This window comes from Rhyacophila brunnea, unplaced genomic scaffold (assembly GCF_057557595.1).
Source record: "Rhyacophila brunnea isolate RB1 unplaced genomic scaffold, BYU_Rbru_1.0 scaffold_13, whole genome shotgun sequence".
NCBI lineage: Eukaryota > Metazoa > Arthropoda > Insecta > Trichoptera > Rhyacophilidae > Rhyacophila > Rhyacophila brunnea.
In genome coordinates, this window is record NW_028232785.1 from 18,297,880 (window position 1) to 18,315,927 (window position 18,048).

General features: G+C 36.1%; 1 protein-coding gene across 1 annotated transcript in view; it reads right to left on the reverse strand.

Moving 5' to 3' along the window:
* Window positions 1-4,742: 4,742 nt before the first annotated feature.
* LOC147076758 (lachesin-like) overlaps window positions 4,743-18,048 on the reverse strand; it is a 36,565-nt gene continuing 23,259 nt past the window's right edge. Inside the window, exons 5-11 of the mRNA XM_085941346.1 lie at window positions 17,339-17,533; window positions 12,033-12,171; window positions 10,769-10,866; window positions 10,481-10,602; window positions 7,932-8,112; window positions 7,638-7,820; window positions 4,743-6,518 (exon numbers count right to left, since the gene is read on the reverse strand). Of these exons, the coding sequence (XP_085797472.1) occupies window positions 6,348-6,518; window positions 7,638-7,820; window positions 7,932-8,112; window positions 10,481-10,602; window positions 10,769-10,866; window positions 12,033-12,171; window positions 17,339-17,533 (1,089 nt within the window). The 3' untranslated portion in view covers window positions 4,743-6,347. The remainder of the gene's footprint in view (window positions 6,519-7,637; window positions 7,821-7,931; window positions 8,113-10,480; window positions 10,603-10,768; window positions 10,867-12,032; window positions 12,172-17,338; window positions 17,534-18,048) is intronic.

The window sequence follows — 18,048 nt, forward strand, 5'->3', positions numbered from 1 at the left end:
GTGACTGTGAAACCAATTGCTCTGTATATTGATATATTCCACTTAAGTGAGAGCGAGTTTAGGTGAATGTTGATAAAATAGCACCTACTTAGCTTACTCAGTGTGTTTCCTTTTATGTATTATTTTTCATGTCGTGTTATGAATGTCTTGAACTAATAATTATACTTTGTAACGTTAATAAGTAAAATTAAATGGATTAATTCTCAGTCCCTCAATATTGTAGGCAGACGGGCATTTTTATTTTGTAAAAATCATACCTATGTGCAGTGGCAAAGGGTTGAGGTAGGCTGTTAAGATTCGACATAAATAGTGCACACTTAACTTTGTAAGTCACACATATTTGTTTTCATTGAACTAAGAAAGCAATTTGTAGATGGCGCCAGATTCAATTAAGCTCTGCCTAAACCAAACCGTAATAGTTTAGGCATGATATCGGTGATCCAACAAAAATAGTGCACGATTTGACACATATTTGTTTTCGTTGAATTAAGAATATATTATATTAGAGAAAGCCCAACCATTATCTAAAATTATGTATGATTTAATGGCATTATTTTAGAAATTTTATAGATAAGCGAATATTTTTTTAGTATTATCTACTATGGTTTGGATTAGGTAGGGTTTAATTGAATTTTGAAAACTTTAAACACCATCTACACATTGTTGTCTTAGTTCAATGAAAACAAATACGTTTGATTGATAAAGATTAATATGCACTATTTATGTCGGATCTTAACAGCCTATTTCCACCTTTCGCCACTGCCTATGTGCGACCTTTCTCATGGTTTCATTAAAAAATATGAAAGCGGCCATTTTTTTACAGTTTAATCTAGATTTACACGTAATATAATATTTATAATTGTTATAATATCATTATAATTATGTAAAAAAAAGCTTATGTTTACAAGTCCACATACTAAAAATAATCAGTTGAAATAATTGTCTATGGGTACATGATAAAATTTTAGTTTATGTATAACTACCAAAAGACACCGAATAGAATAATAATTATTCAAAACTATCCAAGATGGCGGACTTACAAGCAGCTGATTTCTTAAAATGTCAACTGTTATAAAATGGATTTTCTTTATGTCGTGTGTGTAGCATATAAAATGAACTGTACTAGATGGAGCATTATGAATTTTTGGTTTGTTCGCACATCGAAAATCGTCTCGACTGAAATGTCAGGACAGTTACGTCACGCGGCTAGTTGAAACAAATGAAAAAGCAGCTCCTGCACATAATATGCCTATGTGATATTTTGGTAAATTGTATACACCATGTCAGGTAAAATCTATTGCTTACATCACCAGCGGTTTTTTTCAAACTAAAATGTCACATTCATGCTGTGTGCGGAGTGAGGTATCACAGAACATATTAATAAATAAGATAGGCTATACCTCAATACACTACATATTGAAGCAGGGTTTTGAATGTGTGAGTATCCTACAAAAATGAAACACACATTATAGACGTGAAATAGTGTGTGTTGCAACCTTCAAATACACCAATATTGAATGAGCATCAGTGCATAAACCGAGAGCAGTTGTCAAAACGAAAAACAAGCGTATTCTTGACAAATGTTATATTCTTCCACACTTGAGATCGGTTGCTGGTTACTCCACACCCGTTAGGTATTTCAGTTCCCATTATTTCTGAGTTCCCTGAAGACAACTCATAAAATATTTAGGCTCTGTCCAATAAAGAGAAGGCTTTCTTAAATGTATTTATAATATCCAAACTTTCATTACATTTAGATTTCGTTGATACGTCAAATTTAAAGGCTCACAGTAGGATTCGGATCGTTCTTATTCAAATTCCATTTAAAGATTCGTCTGCCGTAAAGTAACGCCATCTTAGAATTGACGAAGCATAATTTATTACACACATGTCTTCCCAAAATTTCATTCAGTCAAAAAATAACCAAAAGTAATTAAATTTACATGCTGAAGATTTGACGAATAGAAGTGACAGATAATTAAAACACTAAAAAACATAAATAACAATATTTTTTAAATCATAATCCATCATTTCAGAATGAGATATAATTTTATAGAATATTAACCGGTTTTATACCTTCAGTGAGTTATATCACACTATGAGGCCGTGATTGGCAGGCCGCTCATACAAATTTTGCAAGTTATCTCATCCGACTTTAAACCCCAATTACTAGCCACTGTTGATTGATTTGCATAATCTAAAAAATTAAACACACACTGACATCTGATTGAATAATTTTGAAATACTAAGCCACAAATTATCAATATTACAGCGATTTTAGTAAGAGCTTCGCTCTACATTCAACGTGTGTCGTAAAAAATCTTTGGCCTGTCAGATACAGCCATATTATTATCGTGAGACATAGAAAAGGTTAAAAACAGTTATGTAAAATATACAATCGCATATTATACCCAGTTTACACGTGCATGGATTTACTGTTGACAGTATGTATTATCCTGCAAGTTGCAAGATAGCATACATGAATTAAATAAATACGATAGCACCATACAATGACAACAACATGTATCGCTTGGAAAGAATGATATTGGCGAGACAGTTTACGCGTAAACAGTTATTATCGTGATAGTTTAATTTATACACTATCCATTCCAGTAAATCCACACACGTGTACAGGCGCTATTACGTTCTAACTTGATTATCGGTGTACTTGTATTAGTATAATCCTCAGCATTGTCATATTAATCCACTATAACTAGAAGGACTTACACTAATATAATAATATTATAAATTTTACATTTAAATTAAACATAATGATATATGTATATTATTTTAAATATACGTTATTAAATTTGAAATTCACTATTTTTTTATTGCAAAAACATTCAAAAATGTTCAATATATTTAAAACTATTTATAAATGTAATTTATTATATAGGTAGGTATTTAAATTTTGTAGAAATTGTCTGTCTTTTGTCGTCTCGATTCGTAATTATTTTCATAATAAATATGTCTTGTCTATGGTTCACTTTCAATGTCTTATATAGTTCATTCGTTTATATTATTATTACATACGTATTTTATTATTAAAAATGTCACTTTTCACATATTTTCACTCCGTGTTAGTAGTAATAATAATCGTTTTATAATATTTTGACTATCGTTGATATATTTTTATCTACGCAACTATCGAAATTAAACGGAAAACAAAATCACACCGACTGCGATTATTCAAAATATTACAAGTCCACCGTCGAACAATGCCAAATCCGAAACAAATGCAGTCAATTGGTTTTTATTTGTATGGATTAATTCAAAGAATTGCTTTTATACAAATAAAATATAATATTATATTATTATGTATGCATAGTCTCACAAGGCGGATACTGCAGGGCTCTAGCCTGTGATCTGGTGTGGTGGGTCAACCAATTGAGTGAGATAAACACACACCAAGTTTGATGCAAAAGTAAAAATCTAACAGTTAAGTGTCTTTCAAGACTAATAAAAATGACTATGATACTTTTCGTTTGTTACGCCACAGTTTACACCTGGAGGCGTAAATAAACATCAAGAATATGTGGCAGAGACTGTGCACGGATACAGTAGGGTCATCGTGTGAAAGAAAGCCTTTAGTAATCCACCTCACAGCTGCATAAAGGCGGTATGAAATAGATTATTATAGTTGTCACGAAAAGAAGAAATATGAACAAATACAACATTTGTTAATCCTTACTGCGCTGACGGCACAGCTGTTGTGTCCTCATTAAGTGGCCATTAGATATAATTAGCATGTCATATAAATGTGGTAATTAAATAGTAAATAAATGTTCCGCCGTGAAGCGGTTAATAGTATGTTATTAGTGGAATTGTTGTAGTGTTAATGCGGACTTGACATCTTTTGACGGTATGGACTTAACTAACTTTGTCGATAATAAAAAAAAATTAAAGTAGATTCTGAACTACTATTGTTGCGAAATATTGAATGTTACGAGAAGAGAAAATAAAAATTGTTTCATTACAATAATGCTATGAAATTTAAAAATACGTTATTTATTTTCAATATAATTTAACTTTGGACAATTCTAATGGTCTTAATAAATTAGTACTAGATGGACATTGTATATCTGGTCATTTTTAATGTTTAATATTTTATATCGGCCCCAGACGTAGCATAAGTATGTACTCCATGAAGAGAAGTCGGATAGAATAAGTTTTCAGCCATTCATTCAAGGAAAGTGTATAGAAATAATGGTAAATTTTCATCAGTTAGGACTTGAATCCTGGACTATCTGAATACTAGATTGATGCTTTGAGCCACATTTACAATATAATTATTACCGTGGAGCGGTGGTTATATTAGTTGTTTGGTATCAAAAGAAGAACTATCACATTGTTATTAGGATTGTCATATTATAGAAAGAAAAAGTATCAGAAAAAACAGTGGCAAAGAGTGGAGGTAGGCTGTTAAGATCAGACATAAATAGTACACATTAAACTTTGCCAGTTAAACTAATTATTTGTTTCATTGAACTAAGAAAACAAATTGCAAATAATGGTATTGCTAAATTTTAAAAATTTAATAATTAAGCCCTGCCTATTATCAAACCATCATAGTGGAGGTAGGCTGTGTAGATCCGACAAAGATAGTATACAGTTTTTCAGTCATACTGAGTACCTACAAATTGCAGATGGTGTTATAGATTATATTTTTTAAATGCACGATACTCCTGCCTAAACCAAACCATAATAGATTATAAAAAAATATTCTTATATCTATAAAATATTTTCGACTTTTATTAACCATGGCTTGGATTGGGCAGGGTTTAATTGAATTTTAAAAACTAACAAACACTATCGACACGTTGTAGTCTTATTTCAATGAAAACAAAATATACATTTGACAAAGTTTAATGTGGACTATTTATGTCGGAACAACAGCCTACCTCCACCCTTTGCCACTTCACGACACTAAAAAATCTTATGATATTTTAGTATTGCAAACATTTTTTTTGACACTGCGAATCACACACACGGAACACCGATTTTACATGGTCAGAATTATTCACGTTTCCTGATTATTTGCGTATATTTTGCTATAGGCAGTGTTTAATTGATTTTTAAAACTAACAAACATTGTAGTCTTAGTTCAATGAAAATAAATAAGTATGACTAACAAAGTTTAGTGTGAACTATTTACGTTGGATATTAACAGTCTACCTCCACCCTTCACTACTGGTAGGTATAAATGATGCGATGAAGTTTCGCCATTGAAAGAAAGTATACCCTAATTATTGTAATGTGATAGTTCTTCCTTTGATATGAGATGACGTCTTATTATTTATACGAAAAAAATATTGTTGATAGATAGTTCATGAATGAGTTTACTCTGGATCCAAAAACATGTGGAGAAAATGATATGCGATAGGAGTTTTATCCCCTACTCCGTAAGAGGCGAATAGCTAATAAGAATTATACAATGAATAATATTATACAGTCTTCTATAATTTTCAAATATAGGCGCGACGAAATTTTGGACTCGCTGGCATTCGGAGAGCAAACGTCGAGCTGAGAACACATCAATTTGTTTCGTGATGGCGACGGGGGTATTAATTCTGAAATCGTGTAAAGATGACTAAAAACGTTACCCATTTACTTGAAAAAGAAAACATGTCAATGAATATATTATTATTGTTACTAATAGAACATTAAATGGACGCATGTTGGATTTATATGACAAATTATATTTCGTTCGGCATGCGTCATTTGCACCCGCGACCCGCAATCCGCGCATCGCCTAGCCACGATCTTTTTAGACCATGCCTCAACTGAGGTATAGCCTTAAGGGATTTGCTCTGATTAGTTCACTGCCTTGGTGAAAACATGTATCTTCCAAATGTGATGATGTCATAATAAGTCTTTTCCCGTGAGTGAAAATCTGTTGTACAGGCTCTCTCTCGAATTCAATTATTTGACAATTTTATTGAGGTCTTCCGGATGCCGCAATGCCGGGCACATTTCAGTTCCTCGACGTTTTCAGAGATTTGAAAGTCGCAATTCTACTCAGTGTCACTAAGATTTGGGGCTTTGTACCGCTATGTGTGCAATGTCAAATCAAATCTTTTACATAATTATGTGGACCGATTTAAGCTCACTATTCAATATCGTATAAACGGTACTTATTTTTACCATTTAAAATATTTATAACGCATGGAGTTTTTCCAAAAATACACTGCAAATATTCAAAACTGTTTTCGTATTTGCATAAGTGTGTTAAAATGCCAGATATTCAACGTCTAAATAGTCAAAATTATCATTGTCTATGTCGATCGGCCATTTTGAATACAGCGCGTACACCATTTTGATTCTGGCGGCCATTTCGTGTGTTATCCTTATAGCATGTAGATTACTATGAAACGGATTATTTTTCTAAACGCTGTGTAAACCAGGTATTTGAAATCGACTGCAGTGGGAGACGCCCCGCTGTGAATAGGGGGTTGACCACCCTCGGCTACATGTGGCTCCTGTATGCCCCTCGTGTGAAACTGGAATATGTCAGACACCTGGAAAAAGACAATTATTATTCATATTAAGTCAAACAGTATGGACTATAGAAGGCATTATAATCTTTTTAATATTACAATCATTGATTGACCATACTATAAGACAGTCATTTAGCTGAGTTGAGTTTTTACATTGCAAACCATTGTCTGCTTCCTTATCCAATCTTCCTGCGTTTTGTTCTTTCGCATTATGCCCAGCATGCACCTCTCCATACCACACTGAAAATGGGGTGGACACATAGCTCGAAGAAAGGTCAATCGGTGGACAAATATAGTCATCCAGTGGTACCCAAGAAGTACAAAACGTCCGCAAAGTAGACCTAGAGGCCGCTAGATCGATGAAATGGTTAAGTTTTACGGAAGTACGTGACAATGCAACGCACAAGACCGAGAGAAGAGGAATCAGCTTGGAGAGGTCTTCATCCAGCTTACCTCCACCCTAGCCACTGGTATATACGAATATTAAACTCATAATTCTAAATGAAACATGAAAAGAGTATTGTTTGCACTATGTACCGTAATCGATTAGAACTTAAAACATGAATTTAGTTGGAGGTGGAATTTAACTTGTCCATTTTTGATTTTATATTTATTATATTAAGCATCAGCCTATGGCGTCGTGGGTCCCAGGTTCGAATCCTGGGTCTGGCAAGTACACATATTGTTTTTCAATTTGTGTATAAGTCAGAGTATGGACCTAATAGGTTGAGCAAGTGGCTGACATCCATTTCTCGTAAAAACAAAACTTTGTTAATATAAACCTCCACTGTGTGGAGGCCCATATTATGATTCTATTAGGATCAGACATGGTCGAATAAAAAAGAAAAAAAGAATTTTGATACTTAACTACATAGTTCTTGACATTTTATAAGGCAATCATGGCTGTTTATTGGTATGGAACGGTTGCCGTCAATTTTTGTATGTCTACGGTATTTCTTTCTTTTTATTCCATGTCCACACCTCAGTTAGAGCATTGGACACCACGCTGAATTGCCAAGAACTCTGTTTGCTTGCCAATCTTCTCGTGTCTTCTAAAGTAAAGTTATGCCTGCATCTTGTAGCATCGTCATATACACCATTTTATATTGTTGTAAAAAAAGAACATGTTTATATTCTCACCTCGTTCCAACCGTATCTGTTTTTGGCCTGTACGATGACCTCATAGACAGCAGAAGGCCTGAGCCCTCGCAGTTGATGAGTCACCTGGTGGCGAAGGTTTGTGTTGCTGCTGCCGCCCAAATTTCCATCAGCCGAAAGGGACACATCATGCCATCTACCCGGCTGCTGGAATGATTCGTTTATCTGAAAAATAATAAGAATTCAATTAAATAGGTATAGGCACTTTAGACACACTAACAAATTATATGATATTTTAGTTTTGATTTTTGATTGCAGGCAAGTTTAAAAGCTTACCATAAGCTGCCTGTAGAGTAGCCGCAGTTCGTCCAGAGGGGGATAACTGTCCAGTTGGAAGGTGAGATTGTACGAATGCGGCAGTCTGGAGACGGGCGGAGACTTGAACGAGGCGGGGCCCGGTCTGCCGGATACCTCCACGTGCTGGCGGGCCCTGCCCAGAGAGTTGTCAGCGGCGCAACTGGAAGGAAATCGGCAATTGCTTAGTCGAATTCAGAGGCTTGTACAAATTTCAATGTATTGGTGATGAAAACTATTTGACAATGGGTAAACAAAAAGAATAATTGGTCACACTTGGATAGTGAGTTACTAAACTGTGCTATGTCTTCACAACTATTACTAATTAACTATTTTCACTTTTGAATAAAGCTTATGAACGGAGCATTATTTACAGAATATATAAGCAACATTGACCGATGTTTTTAAAGAATAGTTGTTGGCTATTTGCCCATTTCATTGGGTCGTTGCTCTGGTTCAAACATGCAGGATTCTAACCTACATACCTACTACGTAGCTAGGCATTCCTTCATGGGGAAAAAACTGTTGTAAACAGTAGTGATAAAAGCACTCATCCGGAGAGTTAAAGATGTGATTTACGAGCCCCATTTGGTCTCGTGTTGTATCACACTTCACAGTGAAATGTTGTATTGGAAATATTATATGGTGATTTATATTAAAGACCGTCCAACCTCTTTGGGTCGTATAGTACTGAGATAAAATTTGTGTCTAAATAAAACACGGTTTTTTTCGGTTTATAGGAAGCCAATTGATACACCCCTGTTACAGGCGGGCTTCTCCCGGTGTAAAATAATCATTTAGTAGCTATAAGTCGAAACGTAACCCTGACCTCTAGAAACGGCTTCATAAAACATCTAATCTGATTCCTTGCTCAACCACGTAAGTATTTTTTAATCATAAGTAAAGGCCTTCGTCCGGTGTGTGAAAATCGCATATTGGGCGGAGGTGTAATTAAGATAAATTTAATTTAATTTAAAAAGTATAAATGATGATGGATGAAAGCGATAATTTTAAGACTAAATATAAGTATTCAAATATAATAAATTTTGCCGCGCATTGTGCGTGAAATCCTCGCGCGCCGGCGCCAGGGTCAGGCTCGTGATTCGCCGAATCAAAGATCATGCGATCAGATTTGCCCAATCGCGAGAGTCCTTTTTGCTGGACGGCGTAGGTACGAGGATTTTAAAAAGAAAGAAAAAAGATGTTAGTAAGCGTCCTTTTTCCAATAGGATAGGACCTGCGACTATAATCGTAAAAACCCAGATATAAATTTGTGAAACTAAAAATCTTAAGAAAATATAAGACCACGTCACGAACACGAAAGACCGAGTTTTATTTCCACTCTAACCGTTTATATAATTTTTTTTTTTTGTGAATCCGGGGTTCGATGGACATCTGAGCTAGCCGCTGGAACCCCGGGTATCTCACAGCGGTAAAGAAATTTTGAAAATAACCGATACACTGGATTATTTGTTAGGTTAGTGATACACCCCTGTTACAGGCGGGCTTCTCCCGGTGTAAAATAATCATTTAGTAGCTCAAGTCGAAACGTAACCCTGACCTCTAGAAACGGCTTCATAAAACATCTAATCTGATTCCTTGCTCAACCACGTAAGTATTTTTTAATCATAAGTAAAGGCCTTCGTCCGGTGTGTGAAAATCGCATATTGGGCGGAGGTGTAATTAAGATAAATTTAATTTAATTTAAAAAGTATAAATGATGATGGATGAAAGCGATAATTTTAAGACTAAATATAAGTATTCAAATATAATAAATTTTGCCGCGCATTGTGCGTGAAATCCTCGCGCGCCGGCGCCAGGGTCAGGCTCGTGATTCGCCGAATCAAAGATCATGCGATCAAGATTTGGCCAATCACTAGTCCCTTTTACTAATGGCGTGGGTACGCGAAGTTTAAAAAAATAAATAAATCAGTAAGCGTCCCCTTTCCGACATATACGGACCTGCGTAACTAATTGTAAAAACCTAAACATGTAAAGAAAGTGTAAAATATAAGGAATACCAAGTTACACGAGACAGACGTGGTTTTATTTAATTCCACCCTCAAATATATCGTACTTTTTTTTGTGAATCCGGGGTTCGATGGACACCTGAGCTAGCCGCTGGAACCCCGGGGATCTCATTAGGTTAGGTTAGGTTAAAGTAACTCATTCGCTGCTGACTAGATAATGATTTTTTAATTACCACCTTTAAAATGCATGTTAATTACATCGATCGGCCGTCTGCTCATTACGCGCCAGGTGCGTCTTCAGCGTCCAAAGTATTAAGTTAGGTAAAATTGGAACATTATTGTCTGCAATGCATCCACGAACATCGCGTAATTTTTTCATCTCGGTGCTATAGAGATGACCTACTATACGGTCATCTCTTTCCGATAAGAAAGCTCACGGCGAACTGTGCTACGGTGAAATGTAATACATACAATAAAATTTACATGTAACCTTTGATCTACCTTTTATTATAGAATTTTTTTCTAATATCTTATTAATGGCTTAAATTTTTAATGGTATACCTATAGTTTCCAAAATCCTCGGGCTGCACGTTAGTGATGAGCAGAGTATGATTCTGATGATGCGAAGACATTGAGAGGCGATCCGTCGGAGCCAGGGGGAACGAGTTCTGGTACCACGTCACCTGAAACAACATTTTATATATATTTTTCCCCTTTTTAACATGCTATAGTTTTCTAGTGCCCCCCAGCAAAGCGGTAGTACAAACTTTACACTGCTTTACAGGAGAATTATGCAGGTATCTCGTAAAAGAAAAAAACCACCAATATAAAATGTTTGTGTCTTCTTACCTCGGCTGGTGGATCAGCATGGACGGTGCAGACCAGCTCTGCCCGGAAACCTTCCCCGCTGTGGACCCATGACCGCTCTACTGCAATCTCAGGAGGGACTGAAATGCAAATGATAATGATTATGTGAACTTCTTCATTGGGGGTTCAAAAGCAATTTTATTTATGAGTACCACGAGTCTTCCAGTGGCTACAGTGTCTTGCGTGTCGTTGAATGCTGGAATTTCAGAAGACTGATTGACAGTCAAATCATCCGGGTCGCGATCCTCAGTCATGAGGCCCTGATGAAGAATAAGAAGTTGTAATATTGACTGCTTAATCCGCAAACTAACTGCACTTTTGACCAAAGATGAGATTTTGATGGCATTTTGTTATAAAGTATGTTTTCTATGCTCACACAAAATTTCAAACTCCTAAACCTGTAAATAAATGCGTTATCGTTCTTCACACAAAGCCAACTGCAGGTGTCAAATTTCTCCAATATCATAAATGGAACAACTCCGCTTTTTATATAAATTTTCTTTATATATAAAAGGGCAGCTAAAATAGTGTATTAATTATTCATAGTGTAGCTTATATTATGTAAAAAAAAATTCCAAGTTTATTAAATTTGTGTCGCTACATTTCATAAACAGCCAAGTCCACCTTTAGCTATTAATATCTTTTTTGTGAATTGCTGAAGAACTACTGCTTTCTAACATTTCTGCATTATCAGAATGTGGAATTTATTATTATTTTTAAATATTCTATACTCGAAATAATATAAACTTTCACCTTGTGACTGTGTATTTGAGAAAACAAAAAGCTGTTTTTCTCCTATTCATCTATTATGGAATTGGCTGATTTTGAAATCTAGCGACACATTTTTGGCATTTTATTGTTAAATTCCGCTCGATAGTTAAATTATTAAGTTTTTTCTCCTTCCTGAACAATTTGCCCAAATGGAGTTAGCTGGTTTGCAGATTGAGAAGTCGATATTCCATTTACCTATATGAATTGTATTTTTTCCATTTCTGGGAAGGGGATTTGGACTCTAAAACCCCCCCTTGTGTGCGCTAGAACCAAATCATTCAGATTGCAATACAAATGATTTAGCTAGATATAATTGATTGTGAAAGAACAGTACATAATCACAGAGTAAGAACGGAGAATCGGTAATTTGTGTACCCAAGGTGGAGAACTAATCAACGATGACTCTTCTTTAACTGAATTACCAAACATGTGGATTTTAGACACTCAGCATGAAATTTTATATTGGTAAACTCACATAGCACTTGCAGAGTGAAGTCACGGTGTAAGGAGGGCCCCACGCCATTGTCCACGGTGCACCTGTACCTTCCAGCAGCAGCTCTGCCCACCTGCTCCAGTACTAGTTGAGGGCCTTCCCCAACTCGGGAACTGTCGTTCTGGTGAATAAAAGAAAATTAACAAATCAATTAAACGGATAACGATTATTGATACATGATTATTTGGAACACATCTGAAACATACCTAAATAATCGCAATCCATAGCTATTAAGCTATCAATGCAATCTCTAATCTCGCAGATTTTTTTAACAATAAACGACAAGCTGTTATTTCAAATTCTGTTATCTATTGTAATTTTGATTTTCTTATTATTCTTTTTGACACTTCAACCCTGCGGTCTTGTCAAAAGCCGTTTCCACATTAGGACATTTAAGGTCTCAGAAACCAATTCAATACTGTATCTCCATCTTATACCAGATCGACAATCTCTTTCGGCTTCTTGAATATCAGTTTCTTTGTCTTGTGAGACTCGGACATTGTTTAGCCATTCAAGGCAACCCAAATTGTAGGACTGTACATTGTGTGATTTGCTGTAACCATGTCCCCCACATCCTGATGCGGGCCTCCAGACTACGATCTTTGGCGGGCCCCCCTACCTATCGCTAAGGATAAAGGCAGTGTGACGCTATACAGTAGCGTTTTCTAAATGGTGTACGCGGTAAAATTAATATAATATTTAGTATTTTTTTTTGCATATTTTAATACATCAATTTGAATTATTGAGTTGTCGAGTATCGATACACAATTAAAAATTGCATCGTCCAACCACATAATTTTAAATAACAGTATCTGTACCTCAGAGGCAGATGGATGCAACTCCATTTTTGAGGAAAATGATTTTTTTTAAGAATCGTCATGCTAAAGGCTTTATTTGTTAGAGGCAGAGAGATGGAAGTCCTAGTCCAAGATATGCATAGAATAAAGATGCAAGTGCCATACCTACCTTAGAGGCAGAAGGATGCAAATCCAATAATCCATTAGATAAAATTCTCTCAAACCGTCTGCAATATGTACTAGACGAGAACCAGCCAGGAGAACGAGCTTTAGAGGAGGATACAGCACTATGGACCATATCCAAGTCATCAGAGAAATCAGAGCGGTAACAGGAATACAAGCTGCCGCTATCCATGGTTTTATAGACTATGAGAAAGGGTTCGATTCCATAAAGAAATTTTCAATACTCGATGCACTCAGAAATCAAGGAATTCCCGATGACAATAAATAGTAGTTTGCAAGACTCAGAAGACCTCCAAAGCAGAATGCAGGAACTCGCTGGAGTAAGCAACAAAGTAGGCTTGAAAATAAATGTGTCAAAGAAGAAAGTCATGTTCAACTGCTTTGCGGGCCAAAAAGAGATCCTCATCAATGGCATTCAGCTCGAATAGGTGAAAAACTACATCTATCTGGCACAACAAGTGTCAATAGATGGATGTATATATGATTAAATTGTTCGCAGAGTAAAGCTAGGCTGGAGTGCTTTTGGCCGCCTGAATAATTTCTTCAAAAATGACCCCCCACTGTGCCTAAAATGCAAAGTGTTCAACCAGTGTGTACTTCCCGTAATCACATGCGTGTGAAACATGGACCCTAAGTAAAAGAGAGATCCAGAAACTTAGAGTAGCACAACGTGGAATGCTGGGCATAACACAAACGGACAAAAAGAAGAATGAGTGGATAAGGGAACAGACAAGGATTAATGATGTGATAGAGTTTGCTAAAAACCTCAAATGGAAATGGGCTGGACACATAGGTCGAAGAAAGAACAATCGTTGGACAAATTTATTCATCCAGTGGTATCCAAGAGGTACAAAACATCCGCAAGGTAGATCTAGAGGCCGCTGGATCAATGAAATGATAAAGTTCTGCGGAAAAACTTGGCAACGCAACGCACAGGGACGAGAGAAGTGGAATCAACTTGGAGATTAGCGAGGCCTTCATCGAGCGGTGAATAGATTCAGGCTGGTGATGATGATGAATAAATAATAAAATTTAAAAAAAAAATTGCTTTGCTTTGTTATATTTATACCTATAAATTTTTTAAACTTATAATTTGTTTTATTTTGGCTAGGTAAATAAGATAAAAATCCACATTTAACAAAATATCTTTAGAGGCAGAAGGATGCAAATCCACACTACGTTTTTTATTTTATTTTTTTTAGATATAAAATTGTATTATATTTATTCCTTTCTTACATATTCCAGAAGTATTTTAATTGAATTAGAATAAAAAAAATAATGATCATTCTATGTATATTTTCTTAGAAGTTATGAATATTCGTTTAAGATAAAAATTGTTTTTTGGCTCTCCTGAACAATTGGGTATTTATTATTATTATTGAAGGAAAATAGCGCCGCAAGCGACTTTTTTTTAACTATTAGGCAAATTTGTAAGTTTATCTCACTTATTTGGTCGACTTGCTACGCCGGGCCTCTCCTGAGCCTGGGCCCCCAGGCTAGAGCCCTGTCAACCCCCCTTGTGGGGGCCATGGATGTAACTCATTATTGCAACTCCATCTCCATTCTGACTGTATGTCATCGGTGGATTCGAAGATACTGTTCAGCACGCTTTGGTTAAATTTTGATTTGCGGTTCATTATTCATTCAAAGATCCACTTAAACAAAATCATAGAAAACCATTGGAATAGTTTCAATGCTCTCAATCTATCGTCTCTATAGGATTGGTTTGTCGAATATCCGTTTTTGTCGAAATCGACCTTTTAATGCAGAATGTTTTTTTGTATCTAAATGGACCAGAACCATCCTTTTCTTTAAATTACTTTGTAATGGTAATGAATACATCATTCATATGCTGTAAAAACAACAATTTAAAATGTCTCCATGTATTTAAATATACGATTATGAAATTTGTTTTTCGTCTCCTGAACATTTGGTCTATTCGGAAAACCAATCCTACAGCGACGCTATGCCAGCAGACCTAAAAAATAGTGGAAGAGGACCGTGAGTGGGTGTAACTTAATGCCAGAAAGCCTGGCACATGTTAAAAACTTTTTTTGGGAGATACCGGTTTAATGTGGACTGAACACATGGATGTTAGCTGCAGAACTCCTATTTATATTGGTTATATGTCAGTTGTACGTATGCAGTTCATCGTAGGACACTTATACGTGGGCCGCAGTACGTGAAACATGAGTTCGTATAACATTTTATCAAATGACGAGTTCTTCGTTGAACATTTCACTGTGAAATACATTTGTACGTATCTTACAAAATGCGGTGATAGTTTGCAAATAGTACTGTTCCAATTAGATTAACCCTAACCTAACCTAACCTAGTAAAGACATCTCATAAAATTTGCCACGTGTTGTAGCATACGTACAAATATACTCCACGGTGAAATGTTCAACGAAGAACTCGTCATTTGGTTAAATGTTACACGAACTCATGTTTCACGTACTGCGGCACACGAATAAGTGTCCTGCGGTGAACTGTTTACGTACAAATTTCCGGATACGATTTATATTAGGTATGTAATATAAAAATTAACAAGTTAAATCTAGTTTACATTACATAAAGACAAAATTATCTCTTGTTAGCCCGGCGGATAGACCCACCACGTCTGACTCGCCGTAATGGGTACTTTCAAATCCACTAATAGGTATGGCAAGTCTTTAACACCACAGAATACTAAGATAGAAATGCGAAAGCCAGTCGTCACAGACCACGACTTTGAAGACAGTTTTGGTTTGTAACTTACGGTTGTTTCTTACAGCCGCATCCGTAAGGTAACCCACTTATTTTTGTGTTCCCCGTTTAAACTTTTCTATGGCTCACAATATTACTACGGTAGTATCTGACAGGCCGCAGTTTTTTAATGGCACACGTTGAATGTAGAGCAAAGCTCTTACTAAAATCGCTGTAATACTGATAATTTTCATAATTCTTCATGGCTTAGTATTCAGTGACGTCCCGTGGGGGTAGGCAGATTGAGCGTTGCTTGGGGGCGGCAGTTACCCAAAGGGCGGCAAATTGAGGAGACACTAGGTATACAATATAGCAATAGCTACTGTGACACCCCCGTATGGTCCCCATTTGGGGATGTCTTTGTGTATCTGGAGACGCCCGAATCGGTATCAAAGCCAACAAATAATAAAGCGCTGATTACGAAAATAAATAATAATAACAGAGCCGAGCCGGCAATGCCTTAGAGTAGATTATAATATGTTGAATGGCAACAATGCCATAATATAACCGTTGACGATTTGCAACGTCGCTTTTTTTTCGCCAACGACTCTCGTGGGAAAAAATCACAAGATGGCGCGGAGAACGCTACGAGCAGCAAAATCGCGAACGCGTACATTTCGCCCTCCGTAGAATTAAATTATTAAAAATGTAACCATTATAGTATAATAAACGTAAATAAACTCGCCGCTTCCATCACAATTCCGGTGCCTTAATTATCCACCTTCATCCCAAATACAAACGATAAAAAAAGAAAACAAAACACAAAGTGACAGTTGAGAAAAATTCTCTTACCAAATTGGAGGGAAGTGATACTAAACTTAGTAATAACGGAAATATCTTTCCATTAAAAAATTCAGCTCACTGGTTGCAAACAAAATGTATTAATTAGGTACTATACAAGTTTTAACAGGATTTTTTGTCGGGTTCGCGATGTCGAGTTTACTTCCGTTGGACGTCACATTCTTGGTGAACAGCAATGACACGTGCATACCTAATTTAAAGTTTATCCAAATATGTTTGCTCACTCGCGAGTTTTGGAAGTTGTCTAGTGTATTTTTAGATGTTGTCTATTGAAGCAGAGATAGCATTTAAATTTGATTTAGTGGTATATAAATATATTGTTAGTAATGTATCCATACAACACATTTCTTAGATATTGGAGTCAAGAAAGGATGATTATAAAGTACTGTATAAAAAAAATTTGGCGGCATTTTATCTAGGGACGTCACTGTTAGTATTTCATAATTATTCAAACAGATGTCACTGTGTGCTTAATTTTTTAGATTATGCAAATCAATCGACAGTGGCTAGTGGCGAGATAACTCGCAAAATTTGTATGTGCGGCCTGTCGATCACGGTCTCATAGAGTTTGAATAATTATGAAATACTAAGCCACAAATTATTGGTATTACAGTGGTTTTACTAAGAGCTTTGCTCTACATTCAACGTATGTTTAAATATCTGATCAGATAATGTCATAGTTATATCTTCAGGCATGATAAGATTAAAGCATAAGTGCGTATGGATGATTGAAATATTTAAATTGATAGTGTGATGTCTCACCAGTCTGGTCCAAATAACTGCTGGCACCGGGTTGCCGGCCGCCCTGCACTCCAAGGCGGCGCCCCCTCCCTTCCTGGCGGTGGCTCTGCCGCCCTCTGGGCTGGCCCTCACAGAAGCCGGCACCATGATCTCCACCGTATGGATCTGGTCGCGGTTCTCGCGGTCGCTGATCTGGCAGACGTAGTCGCCCGCATCCTGGAAACCACAAAACAACAATTTTAATCCATCCAAGAGAAATTCATATTATAGTATTTATTCTGGTCAGCTGTAAAGTGACGGATCTATTGCGACCTTTTCTCATTTTAGAAGATTTTCGATGTCTTACTATTAAAATAATAGTAGCATCAGTTGATTGTTCTCCCAAAACTACAAGGTACAAAATTAACCTGCCATTGTTGATATCAATTGGCAGAAAAATAGCAGTCTCCGACCATATCGCTTTGAATATCGATATATTACACTTGCGTGTGAGTGTTGGTGAACCATTAGTTCAGTATATTTTTTTAAAAGGTTCAGAACTAACCTGCCATTGGTAATACTAATTGGAAAGCCAATAGTTGTATTGGAACCACATCGCTTTAGATATCGATATATTCCACTCGTGTGTAAGTGTAGGTGAACGTTTTTTTGATGGAATGCACTTATTTAGTTCAGTGTATTTTTCTTCATAAGGTTCAGAACTAACCAATCATTGGTGATGCCAATTGGAA